At 37.5% G+C, this 24250-nt stretch overlaps 1 protein-coding gene across 1 annotated transcript in view; it reads right to left on the bottom strand.

Annotated features, from left to right (window-relative positions):
* Positions 1-11965: 11965 nt before the first annotated feature.
* Positions 11966-24250, bottom strand: part of ADAM32 (ADAM metallopeptidase domain 32) — a gene marked incomplete at its 5' end in the record, with an annotated part of 181699 nt that continues 169414 nt past the window's right edge. The window contains 2 exons of the mRNA XM_087418258.1: positions 11966-12846; positions 14260-14359. Coding sequence (XP_087274384.1) covers positions 12683-12846; positions 14260-14359 — 264 coding nt within the window. The remainder of the gene's footprint in view (positions 12847-14259; positions 14360-24250) is intronic.

The raw sequence follows: 24250 nt of genomic DNA, 5'->3' as shown, positions 1-24250 counted from the left end.
AGTTGCGTTTCTATACACTAACAACGAAATAGCAGAAAAAGAAATTAAGAATACAATCTCATTTACAATTGCAACAAAAAGAATAAAATGCCTGGGAATAAATTTAACCAAAGAGGTGAAAGTCCTGTACACTGAAAACTACAAAACGGTGAAAGAAATTGAAGAAGACACAAAGAAATGGAAAGATATTTCGTGCTCTTGGATTGGAAGAATTAACATAGTTAAAATGTCCATACTTCCTAAAGCAATCTACAGATTCAATGCAATCCCTATCAAAGTCCCAATGACATTTTTCATGGAAATAGAACAAAGAATCCTAAAATTTATATGGAAAAACAAAAGACCCGAATAGCCAAAAGAATACTGAGAAAAACAAAAAGCTGGAGGTATCGCATCCCCTGATTTCAAAATATACTACAAACCTTTGGTAATCAAAACAGCATGGTACTGGCACAGAAACAGACACACAGATCAATGGAACAGAATCAAGAGCCCAGAAATAAACCCACACATCTATGGACAGCTAATTTTCGACAAGGGAGCCAAAAACATACAATGGAGAAAGGACAGTCTCTTCAATAAATGGTGTTGGGAAAACTGGACAGCCACATGCAAAAGAATGAAAGTAGCCCATTATCTTTCACCATGCACAAAAATTAACTCAAGATGGATTAAAGACTTGAATGTCAGACTTGAAACCATAAAACTTGTATAAGAAAACATAGGCATTATCCTCTTTGACATCAGTCTTAGCAGCATCTTTTCAAGTACATGTCTGACCAGGCAAAGGAAACAATAGAAAAAATAAACAAATGGGATTACATCAAACTAAAAAGCTTCTGCACAGCAAAGGAAACCATCAACAAAATGAAAAGACAACCTAACAACTGGGAGAAGATATTTGCAAACCATATATCTGATAAGGGGTTAATATCCAAAATATATATAGAACTTATACATCTCAACAACAAAAAAACAAACAACTCAATTAAAAAATGGGCAAAAGACCTGAACAGACATTTCTCCAAAGAAGATATGCAGATGGCCAACAGGCACATGAAAATATGTTCACCATCATTAACTATCAGGGAAATGCAAATCAAAACTACAATGAGGTATTACCTCATGCCAGTCAGAATGGCTATAATTAACAAGACAATAAATAACAAGTGTCGGAGAGGATGTGGAGAAAAGAGAACTCTCATACCCTGCTGGTGGGAGTGCAAACTGGTGCAGCCACTATGGAAAACAGTATGGAGATTCCTCCAAAAATTAAGAATAGAACTACTAAATGCTCCAGCTCTTCCACTGCTGAGTATTTATTCACAGAACATGAAAACACAAATGTGTAAAGATAAATGCACCACTATGTTCATTGCAGCATTCCTCACAATAGCTAAGATTTGGAAGCAACCTAGGTGCCCATCAAGGGACGAACGGATGAAGAAGATGTGGTATATATACACAATGGAATACTATGCAGCCATAAAAAAAGATGAAATCTTGCCATGTGTGACAACATGGATGGACCTTGAGGGTATTATGCTAAGTGAAATAAGTTGGAGGGAGAAAGTCAAATACTGTATGATCTCACTCATAAATAGAAGATAAAAACAACAACAAACAAACACCTAGAGACAGAGATTGGATTGGTAGTTACCAGAGAGGAAGGGAGTGGGAGGAGGGTGAAAGGAGTGATTAAGCACATGTGTATGGTGATGGATTGTAATTAGTCTTTGGGTGGTGAACATGATGTAATCGATGTAATCTACAGAGAGACTGAGATGTAATGATGTACACCTGAAATTTATATTTATATAATCTTGTGGACCAATGTTACTGCAATAAATAAATTCTCTTCCCCATTTATGAGTTAACTCCATGAACATTTCACCAATCATTTATTCCTTTATTTCCCAAGAATAAACTCCCAACACACGTTAACAAACTAAAAGAAAGACATTGATTTATCTAGACAAATACTCACTAGTTACTAGATTGGCAAATACTAATAGGTTATTTTTGATGTAGTACCCTACCAATTGTTGCCGCTCAATTAATACTTAGCAATTAATTGTTGACTATCAATTTGTTCACCTTATTTTTAACACATACTTATTTTAAGAAATACCTCCTAATTTACTTACCTAACAGTCTCTGTTCGGCTGCTGCTTTCTGATCTGGATCTAAATAATAGTGAAAATATTGCTTCCAAGTTAATACTTAAAAAAAAATGTACCTCCATAACAAATGAATGTCAGACCACTTTGTAACCTGCATTATCTCATTTATACCACTAATCACCACTCATGAATAATTTCAAAAATTTACTAAATTAGGGTATGCAAATAAGTAACATTCATATTTACACATATACCATGTCCATAAAGAATATAAATATCAAATCCCCAACTAGGGAGGGGAGCAAGAAAACAGATTTGTTTTTCTCCTTATTACTTCCCAGGACAGGATAGATGTGTGATTTTGAATGCCTGATGGCCTTCCAGTTCCAGTCTAACATTTTACCCAGTGATAAACAAATTACTAAAGGCCATGATTTAAAACTCTCACTGACTTCTAGAGAATCATGCAGATGGGCTAACATGGGAATTTCCCCCTCCTATGCCACACAGAGAGAACTGGTGAAAAAAATAACACAAAACACTACCAGAAATTTAAAGGAAGAAACGGGCATTTCTAATGATAATTTGAGAAAAAACAAAGAGGAAGTTGAAAGCACAAAAGTAAACAGGAACTACAGCTGAATGACTCCAGAGGTATGTGAAACAGTTACACATATCAGCTGATTAGGAGTTGAGACCTCCTGGAAAGCTGGAAGTGACCTCCTTCTCTGAACTTGGAAGCCAGGAAAGGCCACACCACCCATGAAACGGAGACAGTGAAAGCTGTCACCATTAGTCTTTGAGATGCAGCAGGAAAATTGCTTCAGAAGTGTAGATGGAAATGGATCACCTAGAGACACAGGAACTCTTAAGTGCTTAAAATGGTTTAGGGATATGGATGGAAAAAATATGCCACAGAGAAATAGGAACCTTAAGCCTTTACCAACTATAGATTCAGGACAACAATTCACACTTCCTATCAATTCTAGATCTCCAGGTATAACAAGTACTCTAAAAATTGATGACTTAGGAGGGTAAAATATGAAATAATCTCCACAAGGAGGATTCTTCAAAGCATGATATGCAGAATTCTCATGAGACAATCATTGCCACTCAAGATGGCCTTACAATCAAAGAAAAAAGCCACTGAGAGGTAATGTCTACAGCCAGAGCAAACTAAAGAATTCATATACCAAGAATTACAGGCAACAGAAAAACTTCAAAAAAACAATGTTTAGAATATCCATAGAGATCAATAAAGGAAAAGAATCCATTAAACAAGAAATGACAGAAGTGAAAAAAAAGAATTGCTAGTTTTTAAATTGTTTAGGAAAATCATACAGAACACTAAGTAAACAGAAATGTAATATATAAAAGACCAGTTAAGAAAGATGGAGAAGTTCAGACACAGAAGATTTAGAATGTGGGAGACTCAATATTTGAAGAGAAAGAGTCTAGGACTTTTCCCAAATTGGAGAAAGTATGAGTCCTCACACTGAAAGAAAATACTGAGTCCAGTTCATGATTTTAAAAAAAAGAAATCTCTACCAGAATACTTTATAATGAAATAACGACTCTAAGGACAAAGAAAAAACCCTAAAGGCTGTGTTAGGCAGAATTCTAAAGATGACCCCCTAAAACCCTCATTCCTTTGTTATTCAAACACTCTTCTAAGTACTGCTCTGAAGAGAATTTGCAAATGTAATTAAACTCCAAATCAGTTGCCCTTAAAATACAAAGACTATTTTGGTGGCTCTGACGTGATCAGGTGAGTCTTTTAAAAGTAGAGTTTTCTCCTGCTCGTGGCAGAAGAGGAAGTAAGAGAGAGTCAAAACCCGCGGAAGATGTGACTTGCCCTTGTTTCTTTGAAGATGAAAGGAGGTACATCAAAAGCAATGCAGGTGGCCTCTGAGAGCAGGGAGGGGCCCCTAGCAGACAGCTAGCAAGGAAATAGGTACCTCGGACTTACAGCTGCAAGAAATTGGATTCTGCTTACAATCTGAATGAGCTGGGAGTCCAGCCTGGCCTTCAGGCCTTCAGGTCAGCCTTGTGACAACCCATCCAAATCCACCTGGATTTCTGACTTACAGAACTTTGACATAATAAATGAAAGTTGTTTCAAGGCATTAAGTGTGTGGTAATTTGTTATGCAGCAACAGAAATACAAAGGCTACTACAGATAAAACTCATATTAACCATAAAGGAATAAATGAATCAACACACTAACAGATTTATCATCATCAGTAAATGCCAAACTATTCTGGCACACTTGCATATAGCTGAGGCAAAATAACTCTCCACCTAGCGGCCGCCATTGTTATGGCCTGGTGTGAGCGTGCTGACACAGACGCCATTGGAGTTCTCCCTGAGGCCTGCTAGCCCAGGGTCTGCCCCACCCACTAGAGCACCAATTTAATCCAGCTCAGCCAGGGCAGGCAGCACACCCTATAGACTGGCCCCACCCAACAACAAGCCCTCAGGCAACTTGTGGGCCTGCATAGATTGGTGACTGGATTCTCTGCAGCCTGGCAACTGAGCCAACTTGAGCGGGGCAGGGTGTGCACAAGGAGCGGGTGGAGAATGTGGGGCGGTGGCGGAGTGTGTGGGGCTCCCCCTGTGGAGAGACTGGGTGCGCTTGGGGAGGTTGGGGCGCTCACACGGGGCAGGACTGTGTTGACTGTGTGTGTGGACCTGTGGGCGGCAGGGCTTGTCAGCTGCAGAAGACTTGTGCTTCTCAAAGACACACATAGGAGGTTTGCCCCGCCTTCTAAAGCCTGAAACAATTGGGTGCTCCTGTGCCTGAGGCCAGCCCCACCCAGCTGCAATCTTCAGAGAGCTGACAAGAGACCTAATAGGCTAGAGGCTTACAGCAATTGTAAGGCCCTGAGCCTAACAACCTGCAACGCTGGGGGCCTACTCACTTAAAAGAAATACTGCAGCACAAATGTGGTATTAGAACTTGCAGCCAACTGTGCTAGGGCTCCCCACACCTGATAAAGAGACTGAAGGGCCCAAAACAACTACAAGCAGCTGAGCATTACAACAGCTGGCCAGGAGCATAACTCAGCCTCTCTGGGCGCCTACAGGGAGAGCAAACAGGCCACAACAGAAGGACACACGTAGCCCATGTAGGGGTCAACCCTGGAACATTGAGAACTGAGGGAAGCACACTGGAAGCCTCCTAAGGCATCACTTACATAAGTTCACCTATCCAAGAGCAGGAGACGTAGCTGACCTACCTAATACATAGACACAAGCACAGGGAAAGAGCCAAAATGAGGAGGCAAAGGACTACATTCCAAGTAAGGGAACAGGACAAAACCCCAGAAAAGGAACTAAGTGAAACAGAAATGAGCAACCTACCCAACAGAGAGTTCAAACTAAGAGTGTTAAGGATGCTCACTGATCTGGGGAGAAGAATAGAAGAACTCAGTGAGAATGTCAACAAAGAAATGGAAGATATAAAAAAGAACCAATCAGAAATGAAGAATACAATACTGGAAATGAAAAATTCATTAGAGGGACTCAAAAGCAGAGTAGAGGATACAGAAGAACGGATCTATGAGCTGGACGAAAGACTAGAAGAAATTACCCAAGCTGAACAGGTAAAAGAGAAAGAATTAAAAAGAGTGAGGACAGTCTAAGGGACCTCTGGGACAACATGAAACGCACTAACATCCGTGTTATAGGTGTCCCGGAAGGAGAAGAGTGAGACAAGGGGGCAGAGAATCTATTTCAAGAAATAACAGATGAAAACTTCCCTAACCTAAGGAAGGAAACAGACATCCAGGTACAGGAAGCACAGAAAGCCCCAAACAAGATAAACCCAAAGAGGCCCACACCAAGACACATCATAATCAAAATGTCCAGAATTAAAGATAAAGAGAGAATCCTAAAAGCCGCAAGAGAATGTCAAGTTACATACAAAGGAAACCCCATAAGGCTATCAGCTGACTTCTCAGCAGAAACCTTACAGGCGAGAAGAGAATGGCATGATATATTTAAAGTGCTAAAAGGAAAAAACTTACAGCCAAGAATACTCTACCCAGCAAGGTTATCATTCAAAATGGAAGGGGAGATCAAACTTTTCCAAGACAAGCAAAAATTAAAGGAGTTTGTCACCAAGATACCAGTGCTACAAGAAATGTTAAAGGGACTGATTTAAGGGGAAAAGAGAAGACCACAAATAGGAAAAATTATCTATTTCCATGATTAGAACGTAATGGATACAAATGCACAAAAAAGAGGTTAGATATGATATCCAAAACATAAAAGGAGGGAGGAGGGGAGTTAAAGAGTAGAGCTTTCAGACAGAGGTCAAACTAAAGTGACCATCAATTCTGTATAGAGGAAGAAAGGAAACAGAGAAGGACTACTAAAACACAGAAAAAAAAAAGGTAAAAAATGGCAGTGAGTACATACTTATCAATAGCTACTTTAAACGTCAATGGACTAAATGCTCCAATTAAAAGGCATAGGGTGGCTGATTGGATAAAAAAACAAGACCCATATATATGCTGCATACAAGAGACACACTTCAGACCTAAAGACACTCACAAACTGAAAGTGAAGGGATGGAAAAAGATACTCCACGCAAATGGCAATGAAAAGAAAGCTGGGGTAGCAATACTCATATCAGACAAAATAGACTTTAAAACAAAAACTGTAAAAAGAGACAAAGAAAGGCATTACATAATGATCAAGGGAACAATCCAACAAGAGGATATAACACTTGTAAATATCTACGCACCCCAGTTAGGTGCACCTAAATATATAAAGCAATTATTAACAGACATAAAAAAGAAATAGACAGTAACACAATAATAGTAGGGGACTTTAACACTCCACTTACACCAACGGATAGATCATCCAAACAGAAGATCAATATGGAAACATTGGCCTTAAACGACACACTAGAACAGATGGACCTAGTAGATATATAGAGAGCATTCCATCCAAAAACCGAAGAATACACGTTCTTTTCAAATGCACATGGAACATTCTCCAGGATTGCTCACATATTAGGCCACAAAACAAGTCTCCATAAATTTAAGAAGATTGAAATAATACCAAGCATCTTTTCTGACCACAATGGTATGAAACTAGAAATCAACTATAGGAAGAAAATCAGAAAAGCCACAAATACGTGGAGATTAAACAAAATGCTACTGAACAACGACTGAGTTAACGAAGAAATCAAAGAAGAAATCAAAAAATACCTGGAGACAAATGAAAATGAAAATACGACATGCCAGAATTTATGGGATACAGCAAAAGCGGTTCTAAGAGGGAAGTTTATAGCCATACAGGCCTATCTCAACAAACAAGAAAAATCTCAAATAAACAATCTAACAATGCACCTAAAGGAACTGGAAAAAGAAGAACAAACCAAGCCCAAAATCAGTAGAAGAAGGGAAATAATAAAAATCAGAGCAGAAATAAATGAAATAGAGACCAAAAAAACAATAGAAAAAATTAATAAAACCAAGAGCTGGTTCTTTGAAAAGATCAACAAAATTGACAAACCTTTAGCTAGTCTCACCAAGAAAAAAAGAGAAAAGGCACAAATAAGTAAAATCAGAAGTGAAAGAGGAGAGGTTACAAAAGACACCTCAGAAATACAAAAGATTATAAGAGAATACTATGAAAAGCTATATGCCAACCAATTCGACAATCTGGAAGAAATGGATAAATTCTTAGAATCATACAACCTTCCAAAACTGGATCAAGAAAAAGTAGAGAATTTGAATAGACCAATCACCAGTAAGAAGATCGAAACAGTAATCACAAACCTCCCCAAAAATAAAAGTCCAGGACCAGTCGCCTTCCCTGGTGAATTCTACCAAACATTCAAAGAAGACTTAATACCTATCCTTCTCAAACTCTTCCAAAAAATTGAGGAGCGGGGGAAGCTCCCTAACTCATTCTACAAAGCTGACATTACCCTGATACCAAAACCAGACAAGGACAACACAAAAAAAGAAAATTACAGGCCAATATCACTGATGAACATGGATGCAAAAATCCTCAACAAAATACTAGCAAATCGCATACAACAATACGTTAAAAAGATTATACACCATGATCAAGTGGGATTTATTCCAGGGATGCAGGGATGGTTTAACATTCGCAAATCAATCAACGTGATACACTACATTAATAAAAGGAAGAATAAAAATCACATGATCATCTCAATAGACGCAGAGAAAGCATTTGACAAGATCCAACATCCATTTATGATAAAAACTCTGAATGAAATGGGTATAGAAGGAAAGTATCTCAACATAATAAAGACCATATATGAGAAACCCACAGCTAATATCATCCTCAATGGTGAAAAACTGAAAGCTATCCCTCTAAGAACAGGAACCAGATAAGGATGCCCACTGTCACCACTCCTATTTAACATAGTACTGACCTAGCCAGAGCAATCAGGCAAGAGAAAGAAATCAAGGGGATCCAAATTGGAAAGGAAGAAGTGAAACTGTCACTATTTGCAGATGACATGATTTTATATATAGAAAACCCTAAGAATCCACCAGAAAACTTTTAGAAGTAATAAACGAATATGGTAAAGTTGCAGGATACAAAATCAACATACAAAAGTCAGTTGCATTTCTGTACACTAACAACGAAGTAGCAGAAAGAGAAATTAAGAATACCATCCCATTTACAATTGCAACAAAAAGAATAAAATACCTAGGAATAAACTTAACCAAAGAGGTGAAAGATCTGCACACCGAAAACTATAAAACATTTCTGAAAGAAATTGAAGAAGACACAAAGAAATGGAAAGATATTCCGTGCTCTTGGATTGGAAGAATTAACATAGTTAAGATGTCCATACTTCCTAAAGCCATCTGTAGATTCAATGCAATCCCTATCAAAGTTCCAACAACATTTTTCACAGAAATAGAACAAAGAATCCTAAAATTTATATGGAACAACAAAAGACCCCGAATAGCTAAAGGAATCCTGAGAAAAAAGAACAAAGCTGGAGGTATCACACTCCCTGATTTCAAAATATACTACAAAGCTATAGTAACCAAAACAGCATGGTACTGGCACAAAAACAGACACACAGATCAATGGAATAGAATCGAAAGCCCAGAAATAAACCCACACATCTATGGACAGCTAATCTTTGACAAAGGAGCCAAGAACATACAATGGGGAAAAGAAAGTCTCTTCAACAAATGGTGTTGGGAAAACTGGATCGCCATATGCAAAAAAATGAAAGTAGACCCTTACCTTACACCATACACAAAAATTAACTCCAAATGGATTAAAGAGTTGAATGTAAGACCTGAAACCATGAAACTTCTAGAAGAAAACATAGGCAGTACGCTCTTCGACATCGGTCTTAGCAACATCTTTTCAAACACCACGTCTGACCGGGCAAGAGAAACAATAGAAAAAATAAACAAATGGGACTACATCAAACTAAAAGGCTTCTGCACAGCAAAGGAAACCATCAACAAAACAAAAAGACAACCTAACAATTGGGAGAAGATGTTTGCAAACCATACTTCTGATAAGGGCTTAATCTCCAAAATATATAAAGAACTCATGCATCTCAACAACAAAAAAACTACCAACCCAATTAAAAAATGGGCAAAAGACCTGAACAGACAAATCTCCAAAGAAGATATACAGATGGCCAACAGACACATGAAAAGATGTTCAAAATCACTAACTATCAGGGAAATGCAAATCAAAACTACAATGAGATATCACCTCACACCTGTCAGAATGGCTATAATTAACAATACAGGAAACAACATGTGTTGGAGAGGATGTGGAGAGAAGGGAACTCTCATACACTGCTGGTGGGAGTGCAAACTGGTGCAGCCACTATGGAAAACAGTATGGAGATTCCTCAAATATCAAGGATAGAACTACCATATGATCCAGCTATTTCACTGTTGGGTATTTATCCAAAGAACTTGAAAACACCAATTTGCAAAGGTACATGCACCCCTGTGTTCGTTGCAGCGTTATTCACAATAGCCAAGACTTGGAAGCAACCTAAGTGCCCATCAAGGGACAATGGATAAAGAAGATGTGGTATATATACACAATGGAATACTACTCAGCCATAAGAAACGATGAAATCCAGCCATTTGTGACAACATGGATGGACATTGAGGGTATAATGCAAAGTGAAATAAGTCAGAGGGAGAAGGTCAAATACCGTATGATTTCCTTCATTAAGTAGTAGATAATAACAATAAACAAACACATAGGGACCGAGATTGGATTGGTGGTTACCAGAGGGGTCGGGGGGAGGGAGGAGGGTGAAAGGGATAATTCGGTACATGTGTGTGGTGATGGGTTGTAATTAGTATTTTGGTGGTGAACATGATGTAATCTGTGCAGAAATAGAAGTACAATGATGTACACCTGAAATTTTTACAATGTTATAAACCAATGTTACTGCAATAAACAAAAAATTAAAAAAAAAAAAATAACTCTCCACTTAAGTCCATACTACATAAACTCACATTCAAGAGTGAAAATAAAGACAACTTCAGGCAGATAAGATAAACAGCTTACTACACACAGGTTCACTGTTGGAAATGCTAACAGATGTACTTCACCAAAAAGGAGACTGAACATAAAAGAATGGAGTGAAATTTAAAAAAGAGCAGTGAGCAAATAAAGTAGTAAATATGTAGTGAAATCCTAGTGTATTTTGACTAAATACAGGAATGATAACAATAATGAGGACATGTGCAGCGGGTTAAATTCAGGAGTAACTAAACACCAAATGATAGTGATATAGAAGAGAGAAAAGAAGAGTGCAGGGTTACATGGGCATATGTTGCTAGAAGACTATTTTATCTAATAATTAAATAAGTAATAATATAATAATTTATTAAAGAATATCATTAAAAGAATATAATTGCAACAAATAATCACCAAATTAACAGAAGGAAAGAAAACAGGAATGAAAGCGCAATCAATATAATGAAATACAAGAAAGTAGAAAAAGAAAATACTGGAAAAGTATGATAAATACTTTTGATATGATAAATAGAAAAAATAATAAAATAGTAGAATTTAGCCTAAATATGTCAGCAAAAATAAGTACCTAAACATTAAATTCAACTATTGAGAAACTCTTGAGATTACATAATTTTAAATTCCATTGGCAGGCTGTTTTTAAGAGATCAACTAAAATAAAAGATTGAAAGTAAGAGGATGGAAAATTTTATCGTATAAATCTAACAAATAGAATGTTGATATAGCAGTCATAAAACAGTGAGGACTGAATTTATGGTTAAGAAACATTAATGGGGACAAAAATGCTATTTATTAATGATAAAAAGAACAGCACAGTTAGGTCAATATAATTAGTTCTCCCCAACTCATAATTATTATATAAATTTACACGAGCTCTGTCACATACACTTGGTCAAATGTCAGGCATTTGCCTGTTTGTTTACCGAAGCACTGCACGAATACAACCCAAGTTGGGTCCCTTCTAGGCACTACATGTTCTTTTTCTTTAACTAATTATACATTTCCTATCTCTTATTAGAGTCGGCTATTTTATTCCTTGTTTCCTCAGAACAGACTTCCAATAAACATTTATTAAATGAATAAAAGATTAATTGAGTAGAAACTAAACTACTATACATTAGTAGCCTGGTTTTCAGGTGCATTTCTTTACCAATTGCAGCTGTTCAAAAAATATCTAGAAATTCATTGTGAATTATTAATTCATTCTTAATTTTCAACACATATCTTAAGACACCTTGTAATTTACTTACCTGCTGGCATATGTGTGAGTGCTGCCTTCTGATCTGGATATTAAAAAAATGGAAAATAGTGTCTCAAGTTAGTCCTAAGAAGCTTGCCAACTGCATGAATAAAAGTCAGGCCATTTTATAAGCAGTATTATCTCTTTTACAAGACTAGTTACCAACAAAGAAAACAATATCCAAAGTCACTGATCAAAGATGCAAATAAATAACACTCTTATTTACCCATATACCTCATCTACAAAGAATGCAAATTTCAAATTCCACAGTAAGCAGAGTTATCAAGAAGGCACAGATTTGCTTTTTCCTTATCACTTCTGAACACAGAATATAGGTTTGAGCCTGAATGCCTGATTGTGACCTTCATTCCTCAACTTTTAACTTTTTATTCATTGATAAAGAAATGCTATATTTTGTAAATTAAAACCCATACTAACTTCTAGACAAACTGGCAGAGTGGCTGGCAGGACAATATTCTCTTTCCATTCCCCTTTCCAATTTCCTCTCCATTCCTCACATAGAGGAGTGGTGAAAAAAAGTAACACAACATTTAATACATAACTGAGGTTAACAGCAAGAAAAGACTTCTGTGCTAGGAAAAATGAAGAAACTGAGAAATAGGAGGGCAAACAGGAGCTAAAACTGAATGACTGCAGGGGCATCTAAACCAGTGATATACCTTTGGGGCTAGAGATTTAGGAGCCCTTCCTTAGAAGGAGTTGAGGTCCAAGGCCTTAGCTATTACTATATTCAAATAGTACTAAAAGTTTAACTTCAGAACATAAATTCAGTTTACTCGCTACTTAGTGACTCCTCTTCCTTGGTGAACAACTTTTTCAAATTATTCCATGAAACAGCTATTATGGTTGCTACGATGAGAACAGGTAAAGCAATGTAGAGACCTAGAAACCACCGTTTTTTTTCAGCCTTCCTAAAAGCTCTTTCCATGATTAAACCTAAAAATAAAAATACATTTAAAAATCAGAGTAAAAAAATTAAGTTGTCTACTTTTACTTTCAAGTTGCAGCAAACTAATTACAATTTTCTTAATTTTTGTTGTTATTCAAGGAACATGGAAAAATAATAATAGAATCATAATACTTAGGACTGTCTCTACAACTCATTCAAAAAGAATAGAAACCAAGTTTCAGAAAGTTCCAAGGTATTCTACATTATACAGCAACTACAGCAAAATCTCACTATTATAATATAAGTGGGGCCCAAAACTTCAATGATATATAACGTGGGATTGTGTAATTGCGAGGTTAGCCAACAAATTTGCAGTTACAATGTGCATTATCACAGAATTTAACTGCATTTGTGCATATCCTGATTTTCTTTATTAGATTGTTGGCTTTTTTTTTTTTTTTTTTTGGTGAGGAAGATCAGCCCTGAGCTAACATCCAAGGCCAGTCCTCCTCTTTTTGCTGAGGAAGACTGGCCCTGGGCTAACATCCATGCACATCTTCCTATACTTTATATGGGACTCCGCCACAGCATAGCCTGACAAGCAGTGCGTCCGTGTGTGCCCGGGATCCAAACCTGCGAACCCCAAACCACTGAAGTGGAGCACACGAACTTAACCGCTATGCTACTGGTCCGGCCCCTAGATTGTTGGCTTTTTGACATTAGGGATCTGTTTTTATATATGAAGCTATTGCAGTGCTACTAAAATGATACTGGCATAAAAATCAGGAGACTTGGTTCCTTACCCTAATTCTGCCACTAGTTCGCACTGGGTATGACAACCTTAACATATTCCTTAAGCTCCATGAAGAAAGGGACTTCGTTCTGCTTACTGTACGTCCCCATGCCATATGACCAGCACCTGGCATATATTAGGAGTTCAATAAATATTTGCTAAATCAATGAATGAATGATGGAAACTAAAGTCATGGGTGAACAAATAGAAAATTGTGCTAGCATCCCTTCTGTCATCTCTTTAGCAGCAATTTATGGATTTTTCTCATTTAAACTGTAAATTCCTTCAGATTTGATTTTCTTTATTTCTTCTATAACAGACATAGTAACAGTGCTAGACAGAGTAAATGTTGTTTGTGTAGAGCTGAGATCACAGGATCAATCATAAAGTGGGGAAAGGTTGAAGGATAGTCTAAAGGTGAAAGTCAGTGATATCAATAAATAAAAATTTTAATGATACTCTCAGCTTCAATCATGATATTTGAGAGTTAATGTTAGAAAAAAGAGCAAGATTAAGAAGGCATATTTGGTTTCCATTTCTTGAAAGAAGCCTATTAACCTTTTAATTACAAATATTGGTTTCTAAATGGTAAAAATCTAGTTTCATTTTTGGGAAGGGAAGAAATTTGAGAATTTTATTAACTGGATACATAAAGATAGATACTTGCCCTGTTTCCCAGGCAATCTAGAAGATTCTCTGGCACGTCTTGCGCAATTTGGAGGCCTGTAGCCATCAGTACAATGGCATGTCAAATTGGAAGTGCACACCTAGGATCATTTTTAAAATTTAAATGATCATTTAAAAATATTTTCTCATAGAAAGTAAAATTATCAGATATATCAAGTTTTCATATTTCCATCTAGGGTAATTTTGTTCATTTGATTTATTTACAAAGATAATCCTACAAGTCAAATGCTTGGTTTCTTAGCCTAAAGCACACATGCACAAACACACAACCATACACACACCCCCAACTAATAAAAAGCTATAAAGTGAGGCTCACAATACATACATTAAGAAAATTTAATATCTTCAAATGTCCATCTAAAAATTTAGTATGCAATTTCAAAAGCACATGTTTAAATTCTAATGAACATGAGACCCTCCCAGCGATGTGATGGAGCCAGCTAGTACCAGCTCCCAGAGCTGACTGTGCACATCTCTTCCCATCTCCAAGTTCAGTGACATCATAAGGTAGCTTGAAGTATCTGCACTTACAAATGAGGACTTGACTCTCCCCTAGGCTGGTTGTAAACACTTATGAGCATAACACTGCCCTTGACCAGGACTGGGTTTTGTTTTGTTTGTTTGCTTTTGTTTTTTTACTTTTATCAAAGGCTCTTTGTATTCCAAGAAGGCATCACACACTTAGACATAGCATAACATTAGAAACTGATGGTTTCTGTAATTACTAAATAAGTAAATTAATAATAATAGCAAACACTTTTATGGTGCTTAGTATGTGTGAGTCTCTACTCTGAGTACTTTATATAGATTTACTCATTAAATCTTCACAACAGCCCTGTGAGCTTAGGACTATTATTATTCCCACTTTACAGATGAAGTAACTGAGGCATAGATATTTAACTTGCCCAAAGTCACACAGCTACTAAGTGATGGAGCTAGGATTTAAACCCAAGCAACCTGGTTTTAGAGGCCCTGCCCTTGCATAGTATGCTATGCTACCTCTCAAGATAATATAAAATATCTCTCAATTTCTAAAATCTCAATTTCCAGAATATGAATCTAATTTCTCTATTCCATGGCTTAAATGTGCAGGAAAATAAGTGCTCTGTTTGGGGTATCCATTGCCCCAGCTTCTGTTATACCACCTTCATGCCATTGTATGTGTGTGTGTACTTTTACTCTGAAATACATCACAGAAGTGATGTTGTCCTTCTCGGGAGACACATGTTGTCAGTTTGTGCTAATATTGTGTTGTTACTTATGGATCACTTGGTTAAGGTGCTATCTTATAAGTTTTTCCACTGTAAGTTACTATGTTTCTATTTTTGATTAATAAGTGATTTGTAAGGAGATACTTGTGAGATTATGTAAGTATCAGGGTCCTAATAAAACTTTCTCCCATTAGTTTTACCACCCATTGATAATTATTGAATTGCATTGTTCCTTCTATACCAATTATACCATAAGGAAGAATTTTCCCTTATCTCTATTTATTTATTCAGTTATTGCTATCAGTAATATATTACTGATATGGCCAAATGATCTTTGACAAGGGTGCCAATACCACTCAGTAGGAAAAGGACAGTCTCTTCAGCAAATGGTTCTGGGAAAACTGAATATCCAATGCAAAAGAATGAAGTTGGACCTTTATCTCACATGTACAAAAGTTAGTCAAAATGAATTAAACGACCTAAATATGAGATATAAGACTATAAAACTCCTAGAAGAAAACATACAGGAAAAGCTTCATGACATTGAACTTCACAATGATTTCTTGGATGTGACACTAGAAGCACAAACAACAAAAGTAAAAATAGACAAATGGGTCTACAACAAACTTAAAAACTTCTGTGTATCAAAGGACACAAAACAGAGTGAAAAAGCAATCTACAGAATAGGAGAAAAGACTTGCAAATCATATATCTGATAAGGGCTTAATATCTGGAATATACAAAGAACTCCCACAACTCAACAACAACAAAAAACAACCTGTTTAAAAAATGGGCAAAGGACTTGAAAAGACATTTCTCCAAAGATGATATATGAATGGCCAACAAGGATATAAACCGATGTTCAACATCACCCATCGTAAGAGAAATGCAAATGAAAATCACAATGATATCACCCTACACCCATTAGGATGGCTACTATAAAAACAAAGAAAATAGAAAACAACAAGGTTTGGGGGAGAGTGACATCAGCAACATGGCAGGGTGAGCTGTTCCCTTTATCTCTCCCCCTTTGAACTACAACTTAATGGACATTCATTGACCAACAGAGGAAACCCACACAGCACAAGAGGATGCCTGAGAGACCCATGCAGCTATACATATGAGGTGGATTGACTGGCCCTCTGGGAAGTGGTGGAAATAGGTGAGCACTTCCTGCCCTTCCCTGGCAGCCCTGTGCATGTGCACAACTGCTTTCCAGCCAGGCACAAGCACCCATAGTACTACTGCACGGTGGAAGTAGGAACACGCCCCAGGGTGACTGTAGGAAGAGGAGGCGGCAGGCCTTAGCCATCTCGTGATCACTTTCTCAGCAGTGGAGGAGCCCATTGTACCCCTGTAGCCTGAAGGAGTGGCCCAGGCTTGGACCACGTGAAGAAGACCTGCCCACCAAGCACAATCTACACACACACCCAAAAGCTCTCTAGGCTGGCACAAGCACCCATAGTACCCCCACAACTTCCAGCAGATGGGGTGGATCAGAAACTCATCTCCCACTTCCCCCTAGTGGTAGCAGGTGGAATCTGTGACCTAATGCTACCACAAATGCACCAACAAAAGATTAGTTCATCAAACACCATGAGAAACAACAGCAACAATTCAGACCAGAAGGAAAATGACAATTCTCCAGAAACCAACTCTGAAGGCACAGAAATTTACAATCTAAATGAAGGAGAATTCAAAATAGCTGTCATAAAGAAACTCAATGAGTTACAAAAAAACTCAGAAAGACAGTTCAATGAGCTCAGGAATAAAATTAATGAGAAGAAGGAATACTTCACCAAAGAGATTGAAAGTATTAAAAAAAAAAAAAAAAACCAAGCAGAAATTCTGGATATGAAGAACACAATTAACGAAATAAAAAATAATTTAGAATCCTTAAAAAATACAGCTGATGTTATGGAGGAAAGAATTAGAGAGTTAAAGCATAGAAATATAGAAATGCTACAGGTGGAGGAGGAGAGAGAACTAAGATTTTTAAAAAATGAAGGAATTCTTTGAGAAATATCTGACTAGTAACATGAGGATTATAGGTATTGCAGAGGGAGAAAGGAGCAGAGAGCTTGTTCAAAGATATAATAGCTGAGAACTTCCCAAACCTGGGGAAGGAACTGGATTTACAAATACATGAAGCTAATAGAACGCCTAATTACATCAATGCTAAAAGTCCTTCTCCAAGGCATATAATAGTAAAACTGGCAAAAGTCAACAAGAAAGAAAAATATTAAGCGCAGCAAGGCAGAAGAAAATAACCTACAAAGAAACCTCTATCAGGCTTTCAGCAGATTTCTCAGCAGAAACCTTAACAGGCTAGGAGATAATGGAATGGTATGTTCAAAGTACTGAAAGACAAAATCTCTCAGCCAAGAATACTCTATCCAGAGAAACTTTCCTTCAGATATGATGGAGAAATAAAAGCTTTCCTAGATAAACAAAAGCTGAGGGAGTTCATCACCACTATACATCCCCTACAAGAAATGATTAAAGATGCCCTCACAATGGAAACAAAAAGGCAAAAGTCTACAAAGCTTTAAGCAAGGAGATAAATACACAGACAAAATCAGAAAACTGCAGCTCTCTATCAGAACAGGAAAGCAAATACTCAATTATAACTTAAAAGATAAAGGGAAGGAAAGCATCAAAAGTAACTATAAACACTTCAACTTAGTCACAAACTCACAACACAAAACAGAATAATTTGTGACAACAATAACTCAGAAGGGGAAAAGGAAAGGGATGGAAGCTGCTTAGGCTATGGAGATAAGAGGCTATCAGAAAACTGACTATTTCATCTATGAGGTCATTTATACAAACTTCATGGTAACAACTAAACAAAAAATCAGAGCAGAGCCACAAATCATAAAAAAAAAAAAAACCTGAGAAAACCTCCGAGAAAGCCATCAAGTGAAACGGCAGTCAGAAATACAAAGGAAGAGAAACAATGGAAACACAGAACAACTGGAAAACAAGAGATAAAACGGCAGTATTAAGCCCTCGTATATCAATGATCACTCTAAATGTAAATGGATTGAATTCTCCAATCAAAAGACACAGAGTAGCTGGATGGATTAATAAACAAGACCCAACATTATGCTTCCTCCAGGAAACACATCTCAGTTCTAAAGACAAACATAGGCTCAGAGTGAAAGGATGGAAGATGATACTCCAAGCTAATAGCAAAGAAAAGAAATCAGGTGTTACCATACTTATATCAGACAAAGCAGACTTCAAGTTAAAAAAGACAATGAGAGACAAAGAGGGGCAGTACATAATGATAAAAGGGACATTCCACCAAGAGGACTTAACACTTATGAATATACATGTAGCTAACACAGGAATACCAAAGTACATAAAGCAACTATTAACAGACCTAAATGGAGAATTTAACAGCAACACAATAATATTAGGGGACCTCAACACCCCACTTACATCAATGGACAGATCATCCAGGCAGAAAGTCAACAAGGAAATACTGGATTTAAATGAAACTTTTGATGAGATGGACTTAAGAGATACATAGAGAACATTCCATCCAAAATACAGCAGAATACACATTCTTCTCAAGTGCACATAGATCAATCTCAAGGATAGACAATATGTTGGGAAAGAAGGCAAGCCTCAATAAATTTAAGAAGATTGAAATCATCTCAACCACCTTTTCCGACCACAATGCTATGAAACTAGAAATCAACTACAAGAAAAAACTGGGAGTCAGAAATACATGGGGACTAAATAACATGCTACTGAACAACCACTGTATCAATGAAAAAAATCAAAGGAAAAATTAAAAATATCTGGAGGCAAATGAAAATACAACATTCCAAATCATATGGGATGCATCAAAAGAGTTCTAAGAGGGAAATTCATAGCAATACAGGCCCACCTCAACAAACAAACAAAAATCTCAAATAAGTAATTTTAAACTGCACCTACCAGAACTAGAAACAGAACAAACAAAGCCAAAAGTCAGCAGAAGGAAAGAAAAAGTAAAAATTAGAACAGAAATAAATGAAATGGAGACTGAAAAAACAGCAGAAAGGATTAATGAAACTAAGAGCTAGTTCTTTGAGAAGATAAACAAAATTGACAAACCCTTAGGCAGACTCACCAAAAAAAAAAGAGAGAAGGCTCAAATAAATAAAATTAGAAATGAAAGAGGAGAAATTACAATGGATACCACAGAAATACAAAGGATTATAAGAAAATACTATGAAAAACTATATGCCCAAAAATTGGATAACCTAGAAGAAATGGATAAATTCTTAGACTCATACAACCTCCCAAAACTGAATCAAGAAGAAATAGAGAATCTGAATAGACCAATCACTAGTAAAGAAATTGAAACAGTAATCAAAAACCTCCCAAAAAACAAAAGTCCAGGACCAGACAGCTTCTCTGAAGAATTCTACCAAACATTCAAAGAAGATTTAATGCCTATACTTCTGAAACTACTCCAAAAAATGAAAGAAGAAGGGGCACTTCCTAACTCATTTTACAAGGCCAACATCACCTTGATACCAAAACCAGACAAGGACAACACAAAAAATGAGAATTACAGGCCAATATTGATGATAAACATAAATGCAAAAATCCTCAAAAAAATATCAGCAAATTGAATACAAGAATACATTAAAAGGTACATACACGACAATCAAGTGGGGTTTATTCCAGGGACGCAAGGATGGTTCAACATCCAGAAATCAATCAATGTGATATATCACATTAAGAAAATGAAGAATAAAAATCACATGATCAACTCAATAGATACATAGAAAGTATTTCACAAGAGTCAGCCTCCATTTATGATGATAACTCTCCTTAAATGGCTATAGATGGAAAGTACTTCAACATAATAAAGGCCATATATGACAAACCCACAGCTCACCCCATACTCAATGGTGAAAAACTGAAAGCTATCCCTCTAAGAACAGGAACAAAACAAGGCTTACCACTTTCACCACTCTTATTCAACATAGCATTGGAAGTCTTTGCCAGAGCAATTAGGCAAGAAAAAGAAAAAAAAGTACACAAATTGGAAAGGAAGAACTAAAGCTGCCACTATTTGTGGATGAAATGATTTTATATAGAGAAAACCCTAAAGAATCTACCAAAACACTATTAGAAATAGTTAACAAATACAGTCAAGTTGCAGGGTACAAAATCAACATACAAAAATCAGTTGCATTTCTATAAACTAACAACAACTAACAGAAAGAGAAATCAAGGATACAATCCCACTTACAATCGCAAGAAAGAGAATAAAATACCAGAATAAATTTAACCAAACAGGTGAAAGACCTGTACACTGAAAACTAGGAAACGTTGTTGAAAGAAATCGAAGAAGACACACAGAAATGGAAAGATATTCCATGCTCTTGGACTGGAAAAATTAACATAGTTAAAATGTCCATATTACTTAAAGCATTCTACAGATTCAATGCAATCCCAATCAGAATCCAAATGACATTTAATGCAAATAGAACAAATAATTCTAAAATTCTTATGGAACAACAAAAGATCCCAAATAGCCAAAGCAATCCTGAGAAAAATGAACAAAGCCGGATGCATGACATTCCTTGATTTCAAAATATACTACAAAACTATAGTAATCAAAATGGCATGGTACTTGCACAAAAACAGGCACACACAGCAATGGAACAGATTGAGAGCCCAGAAATAAACCCACACATTTATGGACAGCTAATTTTTGACAAAGGAGTCAAGAACATACAATGGAGAAAGGAATGTCTCTTCAATAAATTGTGTTGGGAAAACTGGACAGCCACATGTAAAAGAATGAAAGTAGACCATTATCTTACACCATACACAAAAGTTAACTCAAAATGCATTAAAGACTTGAATGTAAAAGATTTAAACCATGAAACTCCTAGCAGCAAACATAGGCACTATGATCTTTGACATCAGTCTTTGCCTTATAATTTTGAATATGTCTCCTTAGGCAAGGGAAACAAAAGAAAAAAGAAATAAATAGGACTACATCAAACTAAAAAGCCTGTGCACAGCAAAGGAAACCATCAACAAAATGAAAAGACAACCCACCAACTGGGAGGAAATATTTGCAAATCATTTATCCGATATGGGGTTAATATCCAAAATATATAAAGACCTCACATAACTCAACAACAGAAAAAACAACTCAACTAAAAAATGGGCAGAGTATCTGAAGAGAAATTTTTCAAAGGAAGACATACAGATGGCCAACAGGCATGTGAAAAGATGGTCAACATCACTAACTATTAGGGAAATACAAATCAAAACCACAATGACATAGCACCTCATACCTGTCAGAATGGCTATTATTAAAAAGACAAGACATAACAAGTGTTGGAGAGGATGTGGACAAAAGGGAACCCTCATACACTGCTGGTGGGAATGTAAATTGGTGCAGCCACTATGGAAAAGAGTATGGAGATTTCTCAAAAAATTAAAAAGAGAACTGCTATATGATCCAGCTATTCTACTTCTGGGTATTTATCCAAAGAACATGAAAACAATAATTTGAAAAGATATATGCACTGCTATGTTTATTGCAGCATTATTCACAATAGCCAAGACTTGGAAGCAACCTAAGTGACCATCAACGGATGAATGGATAAAGATGATGTGGTATAGAATAGAATAGAATACTATTCAGCCATAAAAAAGATAAAATCTTGCCATTTGCGACAAAATGGATGCACCTTGAGGGTATTATGCTAAGTGAAATAAATCAGATGGAGAAAGGCAAATACTGTATGATATCACTCATTTGGAAGATAAACAACCAACCAAACACATGGATACAGAGAACAGATTCGTGGTTACCAGAGGGAGAGAGGGGTGACAGAGGGTAAAGGGCACATTTGTACAGTAATGATGGCAACTAGACTTTTGGTGGTGAACATGATGTAGTGTACACAGAAGCCAAAATATAATGATGTACACCTGAAATTTACATAATGTTATAAACCAATGTTATCTCAATATAAATTTTAAAAAATCTCAAAACAAATGAAAATGGAAACACAACACAACAATAATATTGAGATGGATGGTACAGAAGCAGTTCTTAGAAGGAAGTTTATAGCAATAAATGCATATATTAAGAAAATAGATGATTTCAAATAAACAATCTAATATTACACCTCAAAGAACTAGAAAAAGAAAAACAAACCAAGCCGAAAGTTAGCAGAAGAAAGGAAATAACGATCACAGCAAAATGACCAGAAAAACAATAGAAAAGATCAATGAAACTAAGAGCTAGTTTTCTGAAAAGATAAACAAAATTGACAAACCTTCAGCTAGACTAAGAAAAAAAGAGAATAGAGTGATGTCACCAAGATGGCAACATAGGTTGTTCCCAACTTCACTCCCCCTCACAAGAAGAACAACTAAAACCCATTCATGGACAAGACACCACTGAGAAAATCCTAGAGCACAAAGTTGAGGCTGAAGCACCCCCTGCACCAACAGAGACCAAGACAGACAGCATTTGAAGGGTAACAGGAGTAGCTGCACACTGACCGAACTGCCCCTCCCCAAGGCTGGCACAGCACCACACTGAGAGGTCTCCCTAGAGACTACTGTTCTTCAAGTGGGAAAAGAGAGCTCAAGGTGGACATGCAGCCCCCCCAGCATTGTGCGTCACTTCTTGGAAGCCCCCACTCCAGTCTCACCTCATGGAGACCATGGGCAAATCTGTGGGCATTGCCCACTGGGATTCTGACTGTGATAGAGAATGCAGGAGGGGCTTGCAGCAACCAGCACTTGGATTGTGGCAGACCAAGTTCCTACCTGCAGCACCCAAGTAGTAGTCCCAACCAGTGGCTCTGCTCCTCTACAGAGCCAAGATAGTGGTGCAGTCTGACCAGGGAACGGATAGGGTGCAGGTCTGCCTAATTTGGGACCTCAAACGAAGATGCCTGCCACCTCTGGAGCCTGATATGTCCCCTCACCCAGGCAGGGAAGCTGAGCCATAGCTCTGTCCACTGCTGAGTGTAGTTCCCAACCCCACACGACTAGAAATCCTGGCTGGAACACCTGAAAGTGGCATATGCATAGCCCAGCAATGCTCAAACAGTGAGTCCAGCAGGCAGAAAAGATTGTCCTTAGAGCCAAGCCAGTGGCACTGCTCAGCCAGGGAACGTGGAGTGTGGGTCAGCTTGAGTCAAGACCACAAACAAAGAGTCTTGCCAAGTTTGGAGCCAGTTCCCCTACTCTGCCCAGATAGGGGAGCTAATTCATAGCCCGTCCCACTGTTGAGTGCAGCTCTCACCCCTGCCCAACCAGAAAGCCTGACCAAAAGACCTGGGAGACTGCTTGGAGCTGGCCCTACAATTGGGCCTGGGCAGGGGAGCTAATTCATAGTCCCACCCACTGCGGAGTGTAGCTTTCAGGCCTGCCTAAGCAGAAAGCCTGCTGGAACACCTGGGAAGTTGCATAGCCCAGCAATGCTTAAGCAGAGTATGCGGCAGGCAGAGGTGATCATGCACAAAGCAGTGGCCCCACTCAGCCAGGGAACTTGGGACAAGGGTTGGCTTGAGTCAAATCACAAATAAGAGCCTTGCTGAGTAGGGAGCTGGTTCTCCCACTCCTCCTAGGCAGCGGAGCTAATTCACAGCCACAACCACTGCTGAGTGTAGTTCCCAGACCCACCTGACCAGACAGCTTGGCTGGAACACCTGGGAAGTTGCTTGGAGGCAGCTCTCCTACTGTGCCTGCGCAGGGTAGCTAATTCATAGC

Source organism: Ceratotherium simum, chromosome 28 (genome assembly GCF_057802395.1).
Source record: "Ceratotherium simum simum isolate JZ-2026a chromosome 28, ASM5780239v1, whole genome shotgun sequence".
Lineage (NCBI taxonomy): Eukaryota > Metazoa > Chordata > Mammalia > Perissodactyla > Rhinocerotidae > Ceratotherium > Ceratotherium simum.
The sequence above is the reverse complement of the archived record's forward strand: the minus strand, read 5'-3'. Positions and strand labels throughout refer to the sequence as shown.